Source organism: Rhinolophus sinicus, chromosome 1, assembly GCF_057876585.1.
Source record: "Rhinolophus sinicus isolate RSI-liver-muscle chromosome 1, RSI-T2T, whole genome shotgun sequence".
NCBI classification, from domain to species: Eukaryota; Metazoa; Chordata; class Mammalia; order Chiroptera; family Rhinolophidae; genus Rhinolophus; species Rhinolophus sinicus.
Window position 1 is genome coordinate 133071245 of NC_142501.1, and position 25903 is coordinate 133097147.

The 25903-nt window shown below is 34.3% G+C and overlaps 1 protein-coding gene across 2 annotated transcripts in view; it reads right to left on the reverse strand.

The window, feature by feature from the left end:
* The window catches only part of CUL2 (cullin 2), an 85622-nt gene that overhangs the window by 19358 nt on the left and 40361 nt on the right, over positions 1-25903 (reverse strand). For both annotated transcript variants that reach the window (XM_074324690.2, XM_019741741.3), the window contains exons 5-11: positions 25710-25815; positions 21759-21841; positions 9535-9631; positions 9331-9441; positions 6289-6451; positions 3545-3669; positions 1746-1853 (exon numbers count right to left, since the gene is read on the reverse strand). In XM_074324690.2, coding sequence (XP_074180791.1) covers positions 1746-1853; positions 3545-3669; positions 6289-6451; positions 9331-9441; positions 9535-9631; positions 21759-21841; positions 25710-25815 — 793 coding nt within the window. The remainder of the gene's footprint in view (positions 1-1745; positions 1854-3544; positions 3670-6288; positions 6452-9330; positions 9442-9534; positions 9632-21758; positions 21842-25709; positions 25816-25903) is intronic.

Here is a 25903-nt window from a genome sequence, read left to right on the forward strand (position 1 = left end):
CAGCTGGAGAAGTATGCTGTGATTACCCCACTTTACAAGGGAAAATATCGGGCTTAGCAAGTAGGGTTCTAACGTAGACCTGTTTGATTCCAGAATTGACCCCACTGCAGAGTGACGGGTCCCAGCCACACACTGGGTTCCCCAGTCCGGAGCACCACTGACGGGAAGAGTCCCCACAACATCTGGCTATAACAAGAGACAAAGAAGGATCCCATAATTCTACTTCTGGGTATTTATCGGAAGAAACTCAAAATACTACTTTGAAGGAACATGTACATCCACCTGTTCACTGCAGCATCATTTGCAACAGCCAAGATATGGAGTGTCCATCAGTGAACGAATGGATAAAGAGGTGGTACATATATATATATACTTAGCCATAAAAGAGAATGGAATCTTGCCATTTGTGAAAACTTAGATGGACCTAGAGTGCATTACGCTAAGTGAAATAAGCCAGAGAAAGACAAACACCATATGATTTTACTTATATGTGGAATTTAAAGAACAAAATAAATGAACAAACAAAACAGAAACAGACTCAAAGATACAGAGAACAAACTTATGGCTGCCAGAGGGGGGTTGGGGGACTAGGTGAAAAAGGTGAAGAGATTAAGAAGTACAAATTAATAGTTACAAAATAGTACAGCTTTGGGAATATAGTCAATAATATTGTAAGACCTATGTATGATGTCAGGTGGGTACTAAACTAATCAGGGGATCACTTTGTAAGTTATATAACTGTCTAACTGCTATGCTGTACACCTGAAACTAATACAATATTGAATGTCAACTGTAATTGAAAAATTTTTTAATTAAAAACAAAAGAATAAATAAAAGAATTACAGTTGACCCTTGAACACAGGTTTGAATTACATGAGTCCACTTATACCCAGAATTTTTTCAACAAATACTGTAAATGTCTTTTCCTTATGATTTTCTTAATGACATTTTCTTTTCTCTAGCTTACTTTATTATGAGAATACAGTATATATACATGTAACACAAAATATGCATTAATCGACTGTTCATGCTGTCAGTAAAATTCTGGTAGTATTAGTAGTGAAGTTTTGGGGGAGTCAAAAGTTATACATGGATTTTCGACGGCAGGGGAGGGGTATTGGCATCCTTAACCCCTGAGTTGTTTAAGGGTCAACCATATATATACATACATACATACATACACACACACACACACACACACACACACACACACACACACTCCCAGACTTAAGATGGTCAACTTGCAATTTTTTGCATTTACAATGGTAATAAAACAATACACATTCAAGAGAAACTGTCCTTGGAATTTTGTATTGTGGTCTTTTCCAGGGCTAGTGATATGTGGTACAATACTCTCTTGTGATGCTGGGCAGTGGCAGCGAGCCCCAGATCCCCAGGCAGGCAGGCACACCACCACGAAGGTAAACAACTGATACTCTACAGTGTATTCATTGTGTGACATGATTTTGCTTAACTATAAGCTAATGTAAGTGTCCTGAGCACATTTAAGTAGGCTTGGCTAAGCTTTGATGTTCATTCAGTAGTTTAGGTGTATTGAATGTATTTTTGACTTATGGTATTTTAAACTAACAATGGGTTTACCGGGGCTTAACCCCATTGTATGTCAAGAAGTAGCTGCAGATACATATACATATATATATGCATAAAAATATATACACACACACACATATATACACATATATATGTATATATATACACATATATATATTTATACATAAAGTTACCTTATCCAGTGCACTCATAAAATGCTGATCACCATTCAAAACAGTGTTGATAAGTTGAACAAATTTACCATGTACTTCCAAAACTGATTCCACAAATAGTGTTGGCATCTAGAAATATAAAGTACAAAAACACATTTTAAGAAGTTCAAGGATATAATTAGGCTTATTATAGTTATTAAGGGTAAAGTTTTCCCCAAGCAAATTAATGTTACACATCATACACCCTCAAAAAATAATTTAAGCTAAAATAGTCTTAAAAATCTAAAACTTTGATGTTGAAATTGGCTGTTACTCAACACCAGAAATGCAGGACTGTCGTCTGCCAGAAGAACCCACTAAAAACACACTTTTCTCTGGTGTTGAAATACCATATCTTAAGGATAGGTAACAAGATACAATCTCTGAAACCACCAGGCCTCTCACTTTCATAGAGGATTATATAAACAAAAATCGCCTTCAAAGCCACTGAAGGCTGAGAGAGAGAGAGATCAGAGTTCAAAAGCCAGTATCTGAGGAAACTGAGACCCCTGGAGCTGGGGTCTCAGTTTCCCACATCTCAGACAAAAGAAACACTTAGTAGTGCAAAAGTGAGTTTTCACTCTTAATGGTGCTAACTATGAAGTTAGTACTAAGACTTAATGAAGTGAGCTAAAATTACTTGAGTCTACTACAAACACATTCTCTTGTATTTCTATGTCCCAATCCTTGACACCAAACTCTACGCCTCTACGCCCAATGTCATTTAACACCTTGAAACTATTAAACAAATCATATAAAATAATAAACCTAATAAAAACACAGACTAATAAACCTAACTGATATAAACTAACAGTTTAACAAAAACAGAAAACATACATTACTGTGGCAGGACATAAAGTCTAAGCATTTTTTGCCAAAGACAAATAAATCTACAATGAAGGTGATGAACATCTAATAAATGCCCTGTACAATGATGTCTATATACAGATTGCTGCATTATAGATGACAAGCAAATAGCTCTACCTCAGAAAGAGAAGCAACATTTCATGTCATGTCTAGTCTATTCATCAACCATCACTAGTGAAAACAAGGAAGACGGTCCAACAAGATTTGATGACAGGAACACACTTGGATAGGAAAGATGCCTTGTTATAGTCATTTGATTGGCAGGGAACTCTTAAGAAAGATGGGTATTAGGCACATGTGGGTGACTGCTGGGTATTTTGGGTAGCAAGCGTATATTTAGGGAAGATTGTTTTCATCTAAACTTGCTTCCTCGGCTAGCAAATTCAGAGCATATATAAAGAAAGCAAATTGCAAGTTGTCTATATTACCATTGATCAAGTCCACAACAACTAACTATTAATGCCAGTTACATAGAAACACAATTATTTTGAAACAGCAAACATATTTTTCTATGAGGTTAATTAACAATTGCTAAATGAACACACCGTGTTTCCCCAAAAATAAGACCAAACCGGAAAATAAGCCCTAGCATGATTTTTCAGGATGACATCCCCTGAACAAAAGCACTAATGCATCTTCTGGAGCACAACTTAATATAAGACCTGGTCTTATTTTCGGGGAAACATGCTATCAGTGTAACTAAGAAGAAGCCTATCTCACAATGACTTTCTAACAATCTGATAATTGCAAAATGTGTCCAAGAAACTCTAGGTTTAAAACATTTTAATCAAGACGTTTCATTTATTGGCATGGTAGGACTTTTCATTCATTGTTTAAAACAGTACATTAAGAAAACCCAACTCCATGATAACCTGATTAAGAGAAAAAATTTCCAGTTCCTTAAATTAACTCACATTTTCCTGAGTAAGATTACTGGTTGCTCTAAGGCCCTCATCATGGATATGATTTTGCAGCTCCTGAATCATATGAGGTAAACCAGTGGACACAGCACGGAGTAAGACATACATATTTGCCATGTCTGGGGGGGAAAAATTTGATTATTAAATTTCCAAATAGTTCAACAATATTTTTAATATATTCGGTAATATATGTTTCAAAATACGAAATTATAAGACAAAGTCCCCACACCTGCCTCCCAACCACCCCGTCCTCCTCCCCATTGGAAAGCAATACTGTGGTTGTTTAATATCTTTTCAAAGTTATTTCATGCACATTCAAGCAAATATACAAATTCTTCCTTCTGCCCCTTTTTTATATAAATAGTGCAGTGTATTTTATGTATCATTTGCAACTACAAAATAAAACATTTTAACTTAGAGATCTTTTTGTATCAGTCCATAGAGCGTTTCCTCATATTTACAACTGTACAGCACTGCATTGTATGGCTATATTACAATTACTTAACAATTGATGGAAATTTGGTTTTCAATCTCTTAATATTACAATGTTACAATTAATAGTCATGTATATGGACAAGAATGTCTACAGTATAAATCCCTAGAAGTGGGATTGCTGTGTCAAAGTTTATTCTTCTAGAATGATCCTTCTAAACAGAGCTCCCAACAGCAGGAGCTCCTTGCCAACAATGTGTTATTAAATGTTTTGATCTTTGCCACTGAAAGGTGAAAAATGATGTCTCAGTGCAGTGGTTTATAAACTTTTTATTGAAGCATAACATACATACAGAAAAGTGTATAAACCAAAAGTGTATATCTCAATGAACTATCACAAGTGAACACACACACACACAACCATGTAATCACCGCCCAGGGTAAGAAACAGACATTACCTACACCTAGAAGTCCCCTTCACACCTCTTCCCAATCACTACTCCTCTTGCTCTTCTGCAAAGGTAATCACTGTCATAAGTACTAAACCACAGATTAGTTTTGCCTGTTTTGAACTATTTATAAAAGTGGAATCATACAATTCTTTCATGTTTAGTTTTTTTCATTCAACATGTTTATAAGGTTCACATATGTAAGTCGTATGTAGATGTAATTTGTTCATTTTCACTCTTCTATAACATTCCATCGTATGAATATATTGTCCTTATGCATTCTACCGTTATTGGACATTTGAGTTGTTTCCAGTTTGGGGCTATTACAAATAATGCTGCCGTTAACATTCTTGTACGTGTCTTTTTGTACATACGTGCATGCATTTTTGGTGAGGGATAATATATCTGGGAGAGGAATGGCTGGATCATAAGATATGCATATATTCAATGGAAGCAGTTAATGTCAGTTTTTCCAAGTTACATCAATTTATACTCTCTCAGTCCAGTGTATACCAAATTCCCACTATTCCACGTGCTTCCCAACACTTACTATTTCCAGTTTTTAAATTTTATATCAAAATGTGAGTAAGTATTGATATCTTAGTATGGTTTTAATTTGCACTGCCCCATTTTAATGAGCTTGAGTGCCTTTTTACATGCTTATTGGCCATTAGGATATCCTCTACTCTGCTTTACCTGTTCAAATTTCTTGACTATTTTATATTTTGGACATAAACTTTTTTCAGTCATTGCAAATATATTATTACCCCATGACTATCTCTTGATGATCCAAAGTTCTTAATCTTAATGCAGCCCACTTGGCCAATCTTTCCTTTGTGGTTAGTACCTTTTGTGTCTTATTTAAAATAGCTTTCCCTACCTCAAGGTCATGAAGTTACTCTACATTATCTTCTAGAGGTGTTACTGCTTTACATTTAGATCAAAAGTGTACAACGACTGGATTGATTTTGTATATGGTGTCTGAGGTAGAGATCAAATTTCACTTTGTTTTCCAAATGAATATCCAGTGGACTCGGTACTATGTGTTGAAAAGACTATCTTTCACCCACTGCTCTGCAGAGTCCCCTTTGTTTAAAATCAAGTACCTACATCACATGGGTTATTTCTAGGCTATTTTATTCCACTGGACTATTTGTTTATCCTTGCACCAGTGCCTGACTGTCTTCATTACTGTGGTTTTATGGTAAGTCATGCTATCTCGCAGTCTTCCCATCGTGGTCTTCAACATCGTCTTGACTATTTTTAGTCTAAGAGTATAGCTTTCAGGATTAAAAAAACAAAAATAAAAATAAAAAGCACCGGTTTTGAGTCGATCACCCTGGATCTATAAATCAATGTTGTTTTCAACAATGTTTAGCTTTCTGTATAAATCTGACACATATTTTGTTAGTTTTATTCCCCAGTATTTGAAAATTCTTAATGCTATTTCTTTTTTCTAAAAAAATTTTTCACTGCTTATCGCTAGCATCTCATTGTATTTTTATTTTGTATTTCACCATTTTGAGTGAGACTGAGTATCTCCAAATATTTAAAATCCATTCATATTCTTTGCCTTTTCCCTATTTATTAGAACTCTTAATGTATTAACGAAATTAGCCCTTGTGTTCATAAAACTGTGCAAACACATTTTCCCAGTTTTTCTTTTGACTTTAGAATATACTTTGAAAATATACTTTTCCAAAAGTCTTTTAAAATAGATTATTAATAATCTGTAAAAAGGCAAACTGAATATTTTAGAGACTATTACTAAAATATATTTGAAATCTAAGGTAACTTGAAGACTATGTAAAAAGTGGTTTTATAATTTAATTCACATTTATGTTTCATATCACTTACCATTTTTTTTCTCTTGTCGAATGATATTATGACATTCTGCATGTAAAAACTGTAAGTGGTCTGCTACCATTCGTTGCTGACATTCATGAATCACTTTAGTATATGAACTTGGGTTCAAGTATTTTCGACATCGAATTTCTTCATCTTTTAATCTACCTAGAACCTTTAGAAATATATTCTTACAGTCATAAACTATTATGAGAAAACACTATAATATCAGTAAGTAACGTAGGTAGCCTAATTTTCATGGCTCAGTTAAACATGGCCAGGCAACAAATAAGGATTATATAACCAATTTAAACCCACATTCCATAAATCATTTCAAATTTTTATTTAAGCTTCTAGCTATCACCGACATTTCACCAGTCTTATGAACAAGAACTAAAGTTACATGGTTTGCATTTTGTCTTCATTTACTGACCCTAGTCATCCTATTATATAGACAACCTTACATGCAACAGGAAAAGAGGGTAGATTTATTAAAAACCAAAACAGGTGGTCACTTTATGAATATTTAACTATTAATCTAAAAAATAATTTACATTAACAATCAAGTAGATTAATGTAATTATTTTACATTGGTTCCTCTTCTTATACCATGTAAATGGTATGTACATGAGAGTTAACAATCATAATAAAGATTTCATTAAAATTTTTGAAAGTCAAAATATATTTAGTCATAGTTAAATATCTCAATCAAGACATTTATTAAAGCTAATCTTATATAAAAAGCACTCAGATACAAACAATACACTGGTTAACATAACATAGACAAGAACTAATAAAGATAACAGCCAGAGAATTTGGCTAATTTCTACCTCAAAATAAACTACATTTGCAGTGAAAATCATGCCAGCATAGCAGATACACATACAGATGTTTAGGCTTTGAAAATATTCTGTAACACAAAGCTACGTAACTAGAGTTTCTGAACTTCACTTGTCCCAGGGAACTGTGTGCATTTAAGCCTTTGGGAAGTGCTGCTGAGTTTGCTTGGGTGTAAGAAGGTAATGCTGGGAGGGAAGATGATGTTGAGAGGGGAGATAACACATCACTCCTGAATACCTCTCAGATATTTTTGATGAAAATGAGGCTGAAGACTGAGGAGAGACACACAGACCTATCTTTCCCACTGTACTACTTTGTGGAGCCAGGAGCTCAAAGCAAAGTCACAGAAACCAAAGATGGGCAAGAAGGGGGCAAGGATAGGTATTCAGCACTAGTTCATCAACTAAGAAAGTCATTTTGGTCAACAAGTGTTTCTTTTAAAATAAAAACAATTCTTAAAAGGATTAGTCATTTATAGCATACTGTGACTTGAAGCTGTTTATGGATTAACTGAATGCAACGGGAAGAGTGAGGGCCTGAGGGAGGTAAGGGAGGATGAGAAAAGGAAAAAAATAAAATGATGGTAACTGGGTGGGGGGTGAGGCTGGGGTGTGGGGCACATATCCAGGGAAGGTAAATGAAGCTGGAGTATCTCAATGCAGGGCTTCAAATAACTAAAAACCACTGTAGCTAGGGGAACAAGCCAAAATTAGAGGAAAGATACAGAAAGGGAGTAGGAAGGCTACATTAATTAGTCAGTTAATTAAATGAACCACTCTTATAAACGTTATTTTCCAAACATAATTTCCATAGTCCTCCTTTTACCAGTTTGAGATGTAATTTACGTATCATTTGACTCACTCAAAGTACACAATTCAATGGTTTTTGGTGTATTACATTATTAGTGTTTTTAAAATTGTGATCAAATGTATGTAACATAAAATTTGCCATTTTAACTATTATTAAATGTATAATTGAGTGGTATAATTAATGAATTATACATTTATAATAGTTAAATGTATAACTATTTGCAATACTTTTCCATCACACCAAACAAAAACTCTATAACCATTAAACAACAGCTCCCCATTCTCCCTCCCAATAACCTCTAATCTACTTTCTGTCTCTATAAATTTGCCTATTCTACGTATTTCATGTAAGTGGAACCAGACAATATTTTTGCCGAGGGCCTCCTTTTGAGAGCCAGATACAAGGAGTATATGTATCACTGATCACTGTGAGCACTTTTCAGGATTGGATCTAGAATCTTTAACATGAGTCTCAGAAGCAAAAAGGGCTAAGAGCTGAGAACCACTGACTTAAGTGTAACCTGCTCTGAACAGATGGAGAAAAATGTCCTGGATGACTTACTCAAGGTGCCAGAGCTAATTAGTGACAACAGCAGGAGGAGAATTAAACAGCTCAGACTTCTAGACCTGAGCTTTACGAAATATCTAACAGTGTGTCAGTAAGTACTGAGGTTTCTTGACGCATGTTCTATGCAGGCATACTATAGCTAGTCTACTTACATTTTATCTTTCTTGGCTAAACAAATCATCCTGTAATAAAATGCTTGAAATCCAGTACTGCAGATTAAAAAACCTCATTAAAATTTCTAATATATCGTGTACGATGGCTGAATTTATAACATGACTATTCTTTTATTGAGAAAATACATGTGGAATTTTAAATATGGTAATCAGTATGTGCTGGTTTAATGATTAAAATTTCTTGTGGAGAAATTAAAATCTTTCTCAGCCTTCCGAAAACTTAACAGACCAAAAGAGTGACCTATCCAAGTATCTAGAGTTATTACATTTTTCCTTACTTTTTCTTCCATTTTAAAGGAAGAAAGATAAAAATCCAACCACTTAGCTTCTATACTTATCTTATTCCCTAAACATATCCACGAAGCATAAAATATAGTTTATTATTTTGCCGAGAATGCGAATCTATATTAATTTTAAAGGTAAGCAAGTCAAGTAATCAGTATTTACCAAAAAGCATCAGCCATGATGAAAACTGAAACAGCACTTTTTCTCATGGAAAATGCTATAGTAAGAACAATGATTTATCAATAGGTGTTGCACATTGTAACTCAGAGTAATGATGAAACTTTTCCACCAAAAAGTATATTAACTAAGAAAACTAAAGTTAAATAAATTTATGTTTGACATATAATGGATGATGTATTTAATATGTTTTCTTACTTACCTTTTCCATGTACTGTGAGCAGTTTGATTCTTGTAATAAATTTGAAGCTTCTTGTTTGTAATACTCTCCTGTTTCAGTCAGAAAGGGAGACTCAAAGATTTCCTGATAAAACTAAATAAAGCAATTAAAATCATATTGAAAAAATTAAAACAATTTAAGAAATTAAAAGTCTGATTATTCATGTTTTTAAAGGAGGCTTTTTACCTTTAAGGGGAATTTTTTCTTATACTGTTCAACATGAACAAAGGAGTTAATAACCCCATGGATTACTTTCTGGTTTGGGTCTTCTCCACCACGATCACTAAAATAAGGTATAACACAAAATATTCTTGAGAACACAAATTATTTATGGAAATATACCAAAGTATGCCAAAATATGACTGTTTATTCTATTGTTCTAATCAAATTATAAAGCATTTTAAAGGTCAATGCATGCATGATCCTTAAAAATAATTGTTTCATATCATAGCTGAATTAGTATTTGATATTTAATGTACACATTAGATGTCACTTCAATAAATAAAAAAGAAGCCTTGATTGTAAAATTAAACATACTCTGTTTATACTAAGATGATACTTTCATTTTAGAGCAGATATGAGCCCATCAATTCAAGACATTAATACTGGTGGTTAAGAATATTTTAAATTAACTACCACAAACTCTATTATTTGAGGATTTGGTCTGAGAATTCAGTCTTTGAACCATGACAAGTACGCCTACAGTAATCTGATGGTATACATTCCTCAGAGGTACACACTGTAGAACATATCACTCACTGAAATGACTAATAGCTGCGTTTTCTTTCTAGATCTTCTAGAGCTGCTGAGATGCTACTCATTCAAGCACAAAGGTCTTTCTCTATTTAGTTCAGTGAGACATGTTTTAGTATTTCTATATTCCTTTACAGTTGCGAAGGGATCTAAAATCATCTCAATTACTCATCTGACATTTGCTAAGTTCCTATTTACTCAGGGCACTACTCTGTGATGGAAGTCTTAACCATGACTTTAAAAATGTAGGCAAATAATTACAGAAACAGGAAAATGAAATAGAAAACACATTTGCCTAAAGCTACAGTAAAACAGTCTGGCTCTAAACTGGGAGTTTCTGACTCTAGTATTAATGTTCAGTTCAAACCATTATATAGTCAAAGGTTTACCTTTCTACTGACAATTTGCCACCTCACTTTAAAATGTTTTTTTTTTTAATTATTTTACAAAGAGAGCAACAGAAAATATAATACCATCATTCCCTAGTAAAAAGCCTCTTTTTTTCTTCATAATAGGATATAAAGATTTTGTAACAGTTAAGCAAAGTATTGAGGCAATTACCTTAAATACACTAGTATCCCTCCCTGCCTCTGCATCCCTCTAATCCTCTTTCATTCTTCCTTTAAATATCTAGATATTCAGGGAAAAGCTTTTTGTACATGAATTAATATGGCTACAGTAATTCTGTCAGTCACAGAATCATAGATACAAAGTTTACGTTTTGATATTACTAATAAGAACAGTGAGTTCATACAAGGTCACACAGTGAGCTCACTTCTTCTGCTCACCTTCATTAGCTCCCGTTTAAGCCCAAATTAAATCTGGTGAAATAATGATCTAACCTATCATATCTATTTGGAACACATCATTTGTTTTCCTTTTAACTTTGCCTAGGACCAAATGAAAATCAGTCAAGAATGAGAAATCTGAATATGTGGAAAATCAGGTTACCTAAAATTTTTTTCATGACCAAATCCTATTGTCCCTGTTCAGCACCAGGAAAAGTTCCACTCCTGCTATTCTCAGCACTCTTGACATTTGATTCTGATCCCAAAAGGCCCAGATAAGCTGGATTCAGGTAAGGTGCTGCCTAGAAAAAACATTGATATTCCTAGAGCTTAATAACTAAGTTGTCCTCCCTATAAGAATAACATCTGAACTCAGAAACTCTTAAGCATAATTAATTATTCAATCTTTAAGATCATCATATATCTTTACAGCTGCACAAAAAGTACTATACAAAATTGTTATAAATATATTGCATTGCTATTAGGCTGACAGATAATGAAAATAAACTGTGAAATGATAGAAAGTTAGTAATATACAAAAGCACTGACTAAACTGGTCATCTGAATAAACTCTGGTCTCATCTAAGAACAGTGGTCCCAAGAGATGAGCCTTGAGAAAAGAATATGAAGAATTTTTAGAAATATGACTTATTATTTGTCTTAATAGAACCATGTGGAAAATGCTTACAACAATCATAATGAAATTCCCAAGAGAATAAAACAACTCATCTGGGATAATGGAGACTAATAGGAAAGTTTAGTCCTTAAGACCAGGATTTTGGAGTCAGACTGCCTGAGTTTGAGTTCTGGCTACATTAATATATACATATGAGGTATGATCAAACAATATGGTGAATGTTTACATAAAAAAATACTTATTACAGTAAATGACATGTTGTCATCAATCCCCGTGAAAATATTTTCCCTCGCTTTGAACATGCTTATCCCATCATTCTCTCCACTTTCTGGAGCAGTTCTGGAAGACCTCTTTCATGTCTTTAGTTGTGCTTTTGTGGCTGCCTCGATGTCCTGAATCAATTCAAAACGTTTACCTTTCATGGTCATTTTGACTTTGGGGAAGAGCCAAAAGTCACATGGAGCCAGATCCGAATGAGGTGGATGAGGACACACCGTAATGTTATTTGACAGAAACTGCCTTACCAGAAGCCATGTGTAGCACGGAGTGTTATCATGATGGAGGATGATTTACAACACACTTTAAAACACACCTTCTCTCAACGGTAGCTCACACCCGACTGACTGCAGCGAACAAGCTGAAACTTGTCATACACTGTTACTATGATTCAAAGCTTTGCTTCCCATATTGAAGATGCCTGCCTTTCTGTTGTACGGCACTCGGCAGCAGCATTCACTGTATTTTGTGATCATAATGAAAAGGCTCCATGTCACACATCACTTCTGGTATATGGCAATTTCCGTCAAATAAAAACATTACGATGTGTCCTCATCTATCTTATTCATGGGATCTGGCACCGTGTGATTTCTGGCTCTTCCCCAAAGTCAAAATGACCATGAAAGGTAAACGTTTTGAATAGATTCAGGACATCGAGGCAGCCACGACAGCGCAACTAAAGACATTCATGAAAGAGGACTTCCAGAACTGCTTCAGAAAGTGGCAATAATGATGGGATAAGTGTGTTCAAAGCGAGGGGTAGTATTTTGAGGGGGATTCATGGCAACGTGTCTTTTACTATAACAAATAGTTTTTATTTAAACATTCACTGTACTTTTTGATCACACCCCGTGTGTGTGTGTGTGTGTGTGTGTGTGTGTGTGTGTGTACTATATATATATTAGGTTGATGCAAAAGTAATTGGGGGTTTTTGCAATTATTTTTAAGCTTTTAAACTGCAATTACTTTTGCACCAACCTAACACACACACACACACACACACATACACACACGATGCCAAAAACATGTATACACATTTTAAGAAAGGAAAAAAAAACTGTATTAATTGTAATACTCAATATATACCGATAACAAAACATAAATACAAGTCACGTTTGACTTCTGCAATTACAAGAGGTGCTCAAAGTGGTTGCCATCAGCGTAATTTTAATACAGTTTTTCCTTTCTTAAAATGTGTATACATGTTTTTGGCACCCTCTGGGTATCTGTTTGTGTGTGTGTGTACATATACACAATACACACACACACACACACACACACACACACACACACACAATATAGTCCGGGAGGTGAAGTACAGCATAGGCAATATAGTCAATGGTATTGTAACAGCTATATACGATATCAGAGGGGTAGTAGATTGGGGGAAGTTATCACTTTGTGGGGGGTGTAAATGTCTATTACATAGTTTTTGTATATCTGAAACTAATAAAAATAAATAAAAAATAAAACGAGGTTGAACCATACCAAATAGTATATAGCAGTTTAAAAAGAATGAGGTACATCTCTATGTACTAATCTAGAAAAATCACCAAGATATTTAATTGAATAAAAGAAGTTGATAAGTATAAATATCATTTATGAGTATCAGATAACCATCTGCATGACATAAGCAAGCATTTTAGCTACAGGACAAGTGCTTAAGAATCCCAGGGCTCAACAAATGTAAACAGCTGCTGGAACACAGTTTTAAAGTAGCATTACCCAGTAAATGTTGAATACCTAAGTACAAACAATGTACTAAGTACTAAATGTATTTAAGAACTAGGAAAAGACACATCTATTCCTTTAGCAACTATTGGCCATAATGAAAAAGACCTGTCAAACTACATTAAATAATTTTAGCACTAAGAGAGACCCATCTGAGCAGGAATAAAACCAGGTCTATCTACCAAGGATTGCTGGCACGTCATTAGTCTCTCCTCCTCTGAATCTTGACACTGTCTACAAACTTTTCTCCACTTCCTCTCATCTTTTTCTATATACTTTTCCTAGTGCTCTAGGCGATTTACCAGCCTCGCATCATAATTATTCTACATGACATTAAGCTTCATCACCCCCCTATTTATGGTATTTGTTTTTTATTTAAATCTAAGTAGACATCACATAAGACGATATACTGGGAAACAGAAATTTAGAGCTGAAAGGGGCCTCCAAACATTAGCTGATCCATCTTCCCCTATTTTACAGGTAAGGAATCCAATAAAATAATTGACTAAGGTAATTGAGTATGTTAAGAGTTGCGAATCCCCTGATTTACAATCTATCTGTTATTTACACAAATGAATCAAAGAGGGTCGCTTAAAATTTAAAAAGAGGTGGGGGTCAGGAATCAAGACCGAAGGAATCAAGAAAGAATAAAAAATGCCCTGAAGGTTGAGAATCATTTTTCTGAATATATTTATAAATATTGTGTCAAGCTTCTGCAATCAGTCCTGGGAAAGTAAAATAGCATAACCCCCAAGGGTAAAATAAAACTTGCTTCTACCCAAAAAAACCTAATAAATATACTGCAGATTTAAAGAAAAGTAGATATAAGTTAATTGCATCCATTAGCAACTGCCAAAATACTGAGTTGACACGCTTTATGTAAGAACCTGTTTTTAACACTTCCTTTTAGTAGCCTGATTTACTATAGGGACAAAATTCTTTGGGTATCAAACGAAAAATAGCTGGCAGCCATATCACAGCAGTGCGTAAAGATACTCCTGAGGAACAAATTACTCCACTCTGGTATTTCAAAAACTTGTAATTTTTCAATCAATTTTAACTTCATTTTGCTTCTTACTCCTTAATTTCTCTCTTAAAATTTCACTACTTGGAGTAGGAAGTAATGGCTAGAGTTATTCAACTACTGTTTCTTATTGTTATTCTTAAATGTTTGTCAAAATGATTAATAGAGCTCTACACAGCCCTACAATATGCTAATTATTTTCTTTATTTCCTTTAACTGAGATTACCACATAGAAAACAATTTTTTTAAATATCAGGAATTCTATTCACTGTAAAAGAAAGCTACAGTCTCATCTTAAAAACCCTGTCTCAACCTCCACACTGTATAATCACTCTGTGAATGAATATGTCAGGTTACAGCAAAAAGAATAACTTGGTTAAAGACTTTAAAGTCTTTCCCTCTCCAAGGATTCTGCACTCATTCCAGCCCAATCAAAAAACATTCTTGTCTTCCAGAACAAGGACAGAAAAGAAATATAAGAGCAGAATAATGAAAGAGAAAAAAAGATACAATAGGAAAGAGCAACTAAGACCAAAGTTGGTTCTTAGAAAAATCCAACAAAATACACAACTCACTTAAAAAAGAAAAGTGATCAAGAAAAGAAAGATCCAAATAAGCAATATTAAGAATGAAGACATTGACGGTCCAAGATGGTGGATTAAGGGGGAAACAAGAATGAAGACATTATTCCACATGGGGATTGAAAAGAAAACAATACATTAACCAAGTAATCAACGTTAACATCACGAGTAAAAAGTCATGTTGATATCTTTTAGTCTTGATATTAGATGATGAGAAGGGCACATCACCTTGTGGCATTCTTCCCAAAAATCCATTATCTCAGTCTAATCACAAGAAAAATCAGACAAACCAAAATTGAGAGACATTCTACAAAATACCTGACCACTACTCTTTTTAAACAGTGTCAAGGTCATATGAGAAAGGCAAGGAAAGACTAAAAAATTCTCACAAAGTGAAGGAGACGAGAGACATGACAGCTAACTGCATTGTTGAGACTTGGACTGGACCCTGGGACAGAATGAGGACATCAGTGAAAATGGGAAATGCAAATAAAATCTGTAGTTTAGCTAATAGTATTGTACCAATCAATGTTCACAAACATCCCATGGGTTGTAAGATGGTGATGACAGGGAAGCAGAGTAACGGGTGTACAGGAACTCTCTGTACTAGCTTTGCAACTCTTCTGTAAATCTAAAATTTCCTCAAACAAAAAGTTTTTTGAAGAGAATACTGACAACAGTGACTTTCCAACAATTTTGAAAAGATAATTCACAACTGATTTAAGAAGAAATCCGAGTTGGACTAGTCTTAAGGCTATTGAAAATACTGCACGAATGTTAAAAAATCATATATTAAAAAAAATCTTCTTACAAAGAAACACTACACACATGTGGTTTTGCAGGGAGTTTTACTAAATAGTCAAAAATTGATCATCCAAATTTTAAATAAGCTCTTTTATCCAAAAGGAAAAGAGGAAATACCCTCTAATTCATCTTATAAGGATGAGCCTTATGTGAGAAAGAATAACAGGCCCACTCCACTCATGAACATAGATGCATAATTATAAATAAAATGCAAGCAGAATCAAATGCAACAATGTGTAGAAATTATAATAGTCAAAAACCAACCTGGGTTTTATACCAGTTATTCAAGGATAATTTAGTATTATAAAAACCCATAAATGTAATTCATATGAACAGATTAATAGAAAAAACATATAATCACTCAATAGAAATATTAATCACTTTTTTCAAGGGGCGAGGGGCGCAGCTCAAGTGGCCTATGCAGGGATCGAAGCGGCAACCTTGGTGTTATCAGCACCACACTAACCAACCGAGCTAACTGGCCACCCCTCAATAGAAATATAAAAGTCATTTTATAAAAGTCAAACATTTCCAATTAATTTCATCATTCTGATAAAGACTATCTATTTAAAAAAACTAGAGAAATCATCACCTTAAATGGGGAAATGTAACCTCTGAAAAAAGGAATGAGACAAAGATGCTCATTATCCATGACTTCCCTTCAACATTGCATTGGAGGTCCTAGCCAGTGACGTGTGCATACAGATGCACACAGACCCACAAACACAGGAAAGGAGGAAACAAAACTATACTTTTTTACAGATTATGATAGCTTACATAGAAAACACAAAAATAGGTGCAAATTATTAGAAATGATGGAATTTAACAAGGGGGCTGAATATAAGATTTATATATGAGTCAGTTGTATTTCTATATACTAGCAGAAAAAAATAGAACAGGTAATTATATAGAACATATTTTTTGTAATAATATCAAAGAATATCAATAGCTCTAAATAAATCTAACAAAAAGTCTGCAGGCCCTTTACAGATAAAGTTATAAAAATGTATTAGGAGCTATAAAGAAGGAATAATACAATTACTATGTTCATGGATAGGAAGATTTAATACAGTGAAGATGTAAATTCTCTCCAAACTAACTTACAGATTTTCAATTCCATATCAATACCACAGAAAAAAAATTTTAAAGGTAACTTATAATCACCTCTAAAAAAAGGTGATTATAATATGCATATGAAAAAAGGGCAAAAGAACAGCAAGAACACTTCTGGATGGCAAACCTGTTTTACCAGATATCAAGACTTACTAAGTTATAATAATAAAAACAGTGAAGCTCTGACACAATGATAGATTAACAAATGGAACAGAAGAAGGTTGTGAAGTGGAGCCACACTTGTAGAAAACTTTGGTGCCCGTCTGATGTCAGAACAGTGGGAAAGGTAGAAGAATTAAAAATATGGAGCTGTGGGACCGGCCCAGTGGCTCAGGTGGTTGGAGCACCGTGCTCAGCTGACCGGTGACCGACTGCCTCAGTGGGGGTGGGGGTGGGGGGGCAACACAAGGCTCATAATACCAGCATGAGCCAGGGAGCTGTGTCCTACACAACTAGACTGAGAAACAACGGCTTGAACCCACATTGAGGCAGAAGGGGAAAAAAAGTATGGAGCTGTGAAGTCACAAATATTTTTCCCAACTGTCACTTAACTCTTTCCGTTGTTTATGATGTTCACATGCAAAACAGAAAGGATGCTTAAGTCATGAGCGTCTTGCTGTTGAGTTATAATTTCAAAATGAATAAAAACTTTTCCAAGTATTTTTATGTGGGGAGGCTCCACATCTCTATCAACTTCTTAAAGGAATATAAAGATTCCCCCCAAAAGGATGAAAATCACTGTACTTAAACAAATATTAAAGTACAACCAAACTATTTTCAGTAGTTACTTATGAAGAGAGAAAAGGAAATCTTAGGTAAAAGGAAGAAAAGAAAGCAGGGATGCTCACGTTTTATGTGCTGTTTAAACTTTTAAAAAACATTTTTTAATTGTAAAATACAGACTCACAGGAAGTTTCAAAAGTAATATAGAGCAGTCCTGTGTACCCTTCACATAGTTTTCTCCAATTGTAACATCTTACACAACTATGATAAAATATCAAAATGAGGAAATCGTCCTTGGTACAAACTATAGATCTTATGCAGATTTCACCAGTTTTTATACACAATCGCTTGTGTATGTTTGTATGTGTGTGGTTCTATGCAATTTTACCACATGTCTAGATTCACGTCGCTACCACCAGATTCAAGATATAAAACTATTTCATCACTATAAAAAATACCCTTCATACTACCATTTTATTTTCTCACACCAACCACTAATCTGTTGTACCTTTTAAGAAGAATATATTTTTCAGTGTTTTTAATACTTATGTAATAAAAAAATCCAAAGGAAAATAGGAAGCACTCCAATAAAAGTTGAATAGAATAAGTGAAGGGAATATTATTTAGCGTCGAACAGCACTTCTGGACTAGACGCATAAATATTATCTGGGGAGCTTTGTCAAAACAGAGATCCTACTCTCCCTGGAGTATAATTCAGTGGATATAGGTGGGGACCCAGATATCTAGGCTTTCAAAAAGCCACTCAAATGCATGCACATATGTATGTGTGGGTAAGAGTATATGTAATATATGTATGTAGGCAGACATAAATATAGGTACATGTACATACCGGGGGTGCCAAAAACATGTATACACATGACTTGTATTCATCTTTTGTTATCAGTGTATACTGAGTATTACAATTTTAATAGTTTTCCTTTCTTAAAATGTGTATACGTGTTTTTGGCACCCTCTGTGTATGTGCACAATACAATCTTAAATGCACAGAAAATTGCTATTTGAAAACTCTTTAAATCCTTAATAGTGATTTCCTTTAAATAATAGAACTGAAGGTAATGGAGGAAAAGTAAAAGGCCTTTTACTTTTCTCTTTTTAAAGTTCTGTATATTTTTAATTTTCTACAATCAGTATATAATACTTTCAATAATTTTTTTTTTTTGTAGAAAGGTAACACTTTTAAACATTGCCTGTGTAAACTTGATTTTCAGTGGCCAGATCTGAGAAATCACAAATACATAGCAATGTTCTTTAAACACTTGTAGATAATATGAAGGAACCCAGGGATGAATATTGGGAAAAGAAATTGTGAATAAGTTGATAGGAAATCAAATTCGCAACACCCTCTGCTATATCCAAAAAGATTTTATTCTGCAAGTCTGGTGGAGCTCTTTCCACAAAGAAGTTGTAGGTACAACAATAAAATATTTCCTTATTAGTAGCAAGCGTGAGATACAACTTAAGCAAACGATTTTTAAGAATACATGCTATATGGGTAAGAACACAGACTTAAGGACCAAAATGACCTACAGATTTAAGGACCAAAATGACCTAAGTTCTAATTCTCATTCTGCCATGTACTAGTTATGACACGAGTAAGATACTTATGCTCTCAAGCCTCCTTTCCTCATTTGTAAAATGAGCCTATGATAATATTCACCATCATATGCTGTTATAAGGATCTGACAAGATTACAAATAGGGAGTATCTACCACAGTCACTCCTCCATATAATGGAAGTTATGATACCTGGCCCTATTAGCTCAAATGACAATGGGTAAATAGATGTTAAAGCAATGCAGTGGAAAGACCCAAACTGGAAGTTTAAAGGCATGGAGTCTCTTTCCTTAGCTATATCAAGTTCAATAAATCATTTTTCCTTGTCGAAGTTCAATTTACTTATTTATAAGTAAAATTTGCTATGCCTTCTTAAGATCAAAGAAAGACGTATGTGTGAAAACACTAGAATACTTAAAGCACCATAAAACTAACATGTATTCATCATTAAGCTAAAGTATTGGAGTTCGGAGTGGAAGAAATACTCTGTGGATTAAAAAGACAGGCATAATGGATTTAGAATTAGAAAAACCTAGGTTTAAATGCTTGGAATTAAGAAGATGGGGCTGGAATAAAATCAGCCTTGTTAGAGCATCACCACCGATTTCTTTATTTGTAAAATGGTAAGTAGTACCAACCTTCTAGGGTTGTGAGGATTATATGAAATAATGTATGTAAAGCTCTTAGAACGCTGCTTGGCACATAGCACATAGTTCCCATATTTAATGATTACTATTAAGCCTTAGTTTCTTTAGCTGTAAAATGTGGGATAATGCCTATCTAACAGAGTACACGTGAAAAACAAATAAAATATTAGTAAAGTATGTCAAACAATACTTTAATGGAAGCTGATTATAACAACAAACTAAGACAAGTTGGCCAAACAGAGACCACATCTCTTGTCATTTCCAGAATTAATATACTACGGTTCTATTATTTTTATACAGTTAGATTTTAATTTTTCATTGAATTCATTTTTAACAAGCTAACAATCACACTTAAGAAAAATTTACTAGATTTAGACACAATTATACTAAAAGAGGCATTTCGTAAAAGTACATTTAGAAAATTATAACAATATTTTTATTACATTCTTAATGCAAAATAGCTGAATTCCAAGTCAAGAAAAAAGTTAGTATTTCTTAGCAAAAGAGATTATATTCGGACCCACAAATCTTGTTAGGAGTGTTCTTTTAGTTAATCATAGTTTAGCAGAGAAAAGAGAAAGGAAAAAGTTGTCCCACCCTACGGCTTCACTATTGCCTTTTCTCTCCATCGTGCCGTCTTTGGAAACAGTGGAATCACTAAAAAGGTAATAATTTTTCTAAACCAAGTTACTAATTGCTACCATTTATTTCTATTTGGTATTAGCATTAAACTTTAAAATATTCTCTTATCCTCGTTTGTGGCTTTTTTTTTTAACCCCTTATTTCCTACTAGGATCCCCACAGTAATAACAATGCTTTGCCCTTTTTCCTCATATAAAAACAAATTCTGGTAGAGCACAGTGCTCATAACACCAAGGTTGCCGGCTTGATTCCCACATGGGCCAGTGAGCTGCACCCTCCACAACTAGATTGGTTTGAAAACGATGACTTGACTTGGAGCTGATGGGTCCTGGAAAAACACACTATTCCTCAATTTAAAAAAAAAAATCCCTATTTGGGTCTTTTTAAAGAAAGCAGATTCAGATGGAATGGCCATTATCACACTGCAATTCACAGGACTAGATAATTCCTTTAACATCAGTTCCAGTAGCCGGAAATTTAATATACACACATCTGCATGACTGACTGTTGGTGCTTTTCATTCTCCAAAGCAGATTTAGTGCTTTAGATTCTCCAAAGATTAGTAAGAATCTTTCAGGCCAGAGCTGACACAAGGAATATTCTATTCTGGACTCCACAGGAAAATGTGCTTTGTCCCAAACTCTATTCACACAGCAATTAAGTAAAAAGTCAACCACTCTGGGCCATGAGTAGAGTGGGAAGCCATTTTCCCATAAATTTACCTCACAATAATGGGCAAGTTGCTGATTTAACACTGGGGCTAAAAGGTAACCAACTAACTAGAATAATCTGCTTTGAATAGGTTATCCTCATCAGGATTTAAACTGAGAGAATGTGCTCAAACAATTCAGCAATGCCTGGGAGGTGTGTAAAACAAGTCACTTCCTTCAGGTACTTATTCAGTTATTAAGCATGTTTAAGCTATAAGTAAAGACCAAAGACCTGTGCCCCAAAATTATAAAACAAATTTCAAATATTGGCATTAAGATGGAAAATGAGGTTCATTACCGTAAAATGAGGTCTATGTCCAGTCAACAGCCAAGCAACTGAACACTATTTTAAACCATATTAAACAGCAAATTAGAACTGACTGAAGAAGATAAATGTCAAAACTTACTTTTTGATTTCTCGAAGCAGCATTCGGATAAGGATGGTCTGAAGTGGTTCAACCATCAATTTCCTCCACATATCTAATGCTAGCTGCCAGGAAAAATAAAAATCATCAAGGCTGAATTACTCAGTATTAATATTTGTTTTAACATTCAAGATTTTTAAAAAATACTCATCAAAAGAAGTATTTATAACTAATATTTTAAAATTCAAATGAAAATTGAATAAACATTAAGAAAAATTAATTCGTAATTTAAAATGACAATGACCCTCATATCAGACATGTACAAAAACAGAGTTAAAGTTTTCTGGTTAGTTGAAAAATCTTACAGAAATAATTTACTTTTATAAAACCTTATTTTGATTATTAAATACCCAGTATTATGGAGGGACTATAGATGCCAAGATTGTAATAGAAACAAGGAGTTATATTAAATAAAATAATACGATTTGGCTGTTAGCTGATTTTTTTTAAATTATGAAGGCTTTCATACAAACATAAAAGGGTAAGTGAATTTAAAGAACAATGAAATAAAACACTCTATATTCACCACCCAGTTTAGGAAATAGGGGTCCACCATTACCCTTGCCCCAAATGTTGTCCTCCTTTCCCCTCGAGATTTTGCTGTCCTAAATTTTGTGTTACATCATTTGCTTTCTTATAATTCTACCAAATGTGTAGGTATCCCCATATATTTTTGAAGTTGAAAATTTCTGGCTTTGATAACGTAATCACATTTGATAATATAATACTTTTGTATGTATTTTAAAAATTTTAAGTATATTACTGAAATCCATACAAATTTAAAGACATAAATGTTGTTCATTCATTGACATTGCTACATAGTATCCTGTTGTATACTATATACATTTCACCATGATTTATTTTTCCTTTCTACTGCTGATGACATGTGTTTATGATTCCAGTTTTGTGCTACTGAGAAAAATGCTGGTAATTCTTGTATGCATCCTTTGGTGAACATTTTAAAGTCTACTGAAAGACAATGAAAAATTTCTTTCTAAAAGGATTATTTTAATTTAAATTTCTACTAATGCTGCATCTTAGCTGTTTATTTCCTTCATCAATACTCATTACAATTTAAAATTAGTAATTTAGCATCTGCTTCCTCATGAGGACGGGGACTTTATATCTATCTGTTCACCACGGTATCCACAATGTCAGGCTACTCAATAAATACATACTACATGAATAAATATTATACTAGAGTATTTCTTTCACAATCATATCGGCATTATATAATTTTCCACATTTAAATTTGCACTGTACTTCAAAAATTTGAGTGAATTACTTGAACTTACACTTTATTGTTTTACTCTGAATTTAATTGCTTTTTAAAGTTAAAACAAATTTGTTACATCTATAAATTTGTATTTACTATCTTTTAGGCTCTCTTTTAAGTCTATGTCCTTTGCATTTTTTAACAAGAGTCTCAACATTTCTAAATATTTTTTATGAGCTTTGTCACATGGCAGAAAGATTAACCTTCTATCATCCATTCATCTACCATTCATTTAATTATTAAAATAATACTCGTTATGGATTTCTGGTCAAGATGGTAGAGAAGGTAAGCGCTGTGCTTGCCTCCTCCTACAACATCAAAATTACAACTAAACTACAGAACAACCATCATTGAGAATCATCTGCAGTCTAGCTGGAAAGAAGTCCTACAACTAATGATATACAGGAGTCACTTTAAGGCCGGGGGAGGGGCGAAGTAACGTGTATGGCAGTTAAAAAATCAGGAGGGATATCTTGGAAGCAGAGGTCTCCCCTAAGGAGCAAGTGGTCCCAGCCCCACACCAGGCTCCCCAGCCCAGGGATTCAGTGCCAGGGAGAGAAGTCCCCATAACTTCTGGCTGTGAAAACCTGCGGAGATTGTAGCTGAGTGAGACTGAAGGTGGCTGGAGTCCCAGGCGCTCCTTTTAAAGGGCCTGCGCACAGATTTACTTGCTGATGGACACACTCACTCTGAGCTCCAGTGCAGGGGCAGCAGCTAGAAAGGCACCGGGGACATACAGAGAGGAATGGAATTGCCTGGCTTCACGCCAAGGGCTGGAGGAGCAGCTTTCTCCCACAGAGAAGTGCTGGCAGAAGCCATAGTTTCTTTGTTGAGCCCACCCCCTCCCAGCATGCAGACTTAGGCAGCCGCCATATCTGAGCGATTTAGAGATAAGTAGCAGAAAACATCCAATCAGAATAGCAAAAAGAAAAAAAGAAAAATAAATAAGGATATTTTAAGAGGCCTCTGGGAAAATATCAAGCATACCAACATTCGCATCTTGGGTACCAGAAGAACAGTGAGAGCAAGGAATTGAAAATCTATTTGAAAAAATAATGATAAAATACTTCCCTAACCTGGTGAAATAATTAGACATATTAGCCCAAGAAGTACAGAGTCCCAAACAAGATGAACCCATACCGGCCCACAATAAGACACGTACATCACAATTAAAATGCCAAAAGTTAATGAAAGAATCTTAAAAGCAGCAAGAGAAAAGCAGTTAGTTACCTACAAGAGAGTTCCCATAAGACTGTCAGCTGATTTCTCAACAGAAACTTTGCAGGTCAGATGGGATGGACTGAAATATTCAAAGTGAGGAAAAGCATGGACCTACAACCAAGACTACTCTACCCAGCAAGGCTGTCATTTAGAATCAAAGGACAGATAAAGAACTTCCCAGACAAGAAAAAGTTAAAGGAGTTCATCACCACCAAATCAGTATTACAAGAAATCTTAGAGGGACTTCTTTAAGACCAAAAAAAAAAAAAAAAAGATCAAAAATATAAATAATAAATGGCAATAACCACGTATCTATCAACAATTACTTTAAATGTGAACGGATTAAATGCTCAGACACAGGGTGGCTAAATGGAGAAGAAAACAAGACCTTACATATGCTGCCTACAAAAGACCCACTTCAGATCAAAAGAAACAGAGACTAAAAGCAGAGGGATGGAGAAAAGATAGCTCATGAAAATGGAAACAACAAAAAAAGCTAGGGTAGCAATACTTATACCAAACAAAAGAGACTTTAAAACAAAGACTATAACAAGAGACAAAGAAAGACCCTGTAATCCCACTTCTGAGTATTTATCTGAAAAAACCCAAAGCACTACTTCAAAGGGACATGTGCATCCATATGTTCATTGCAGCATTGTTTATAATCGATGAGATATGGAGGCAACCTCGGTGTCTCTCAATGGATGAACAGATAAAGAAGAGCTGGTACACATATACAGAGAAATATTACTCAGCCATAAAAATAATGAAATCTCGTCATCTGCAACATGTATGGACCCAGAGGTTATTGTGCTGAGTGGAGTAAGTCAGACAGAGAAAGACAAATACCATATGATCTCATTTATATGTAGAATCTAAAAATAAAATAAATAAAACAGAAACAGACTTATAGATACAGAGAACATTTTGAGGGTTGCCAGATGGGTCTTTGGGGGTGTGGTTGAAAAAGGGAAAGGAAGAAGTACAAATTGGTAGTTACAAAATAATCATAGGGGTGTAGGGTATAGCATAATATAATTAATCAATATAATCAATAACACTGTATAAATGTATGTGGTGTCAGGTGGGTACTAGATTTTTCAGGGTGATCATCTTACAAGTTACATAAATGTCTAATCACTATTTTGTACACCTGAAACTAATATAATATTGTATGTCAGCTGTAATTGAGAAATTAAAAAATTATTTAAAAATTAAAACAAAATAATACTCATCATATCTTTACTGTTCTCATTTACCTGAAAATTCTTAGGAAATCATTACAGTATTTTATTTACTTAACATTTAGGATATTTTAAATCTTGAGAATTTTGAGCTAGTCAACTCAGTGTCCTTAAAAAAAAGGACAGTGCATCAAATTACCTAAATAAATGAAAACATTCTCATGTTTGCCAGTAATTTAAAGAATTTCCTACCTCTCCTATTTCCATAAGTGGTTCATTCATATCTACACCACCATAGCCATACTGAAGGTCAGCTTCTGTCAATTTATTCTTTTTAATAAACTGGGTGTTGAGATACCTGAAAAACAAATGTAACATCATTGAACACTATGTCAAAATCAGTAGGAAAACAAATAATTTGCAATAGAACAATAATTTTAGGGATA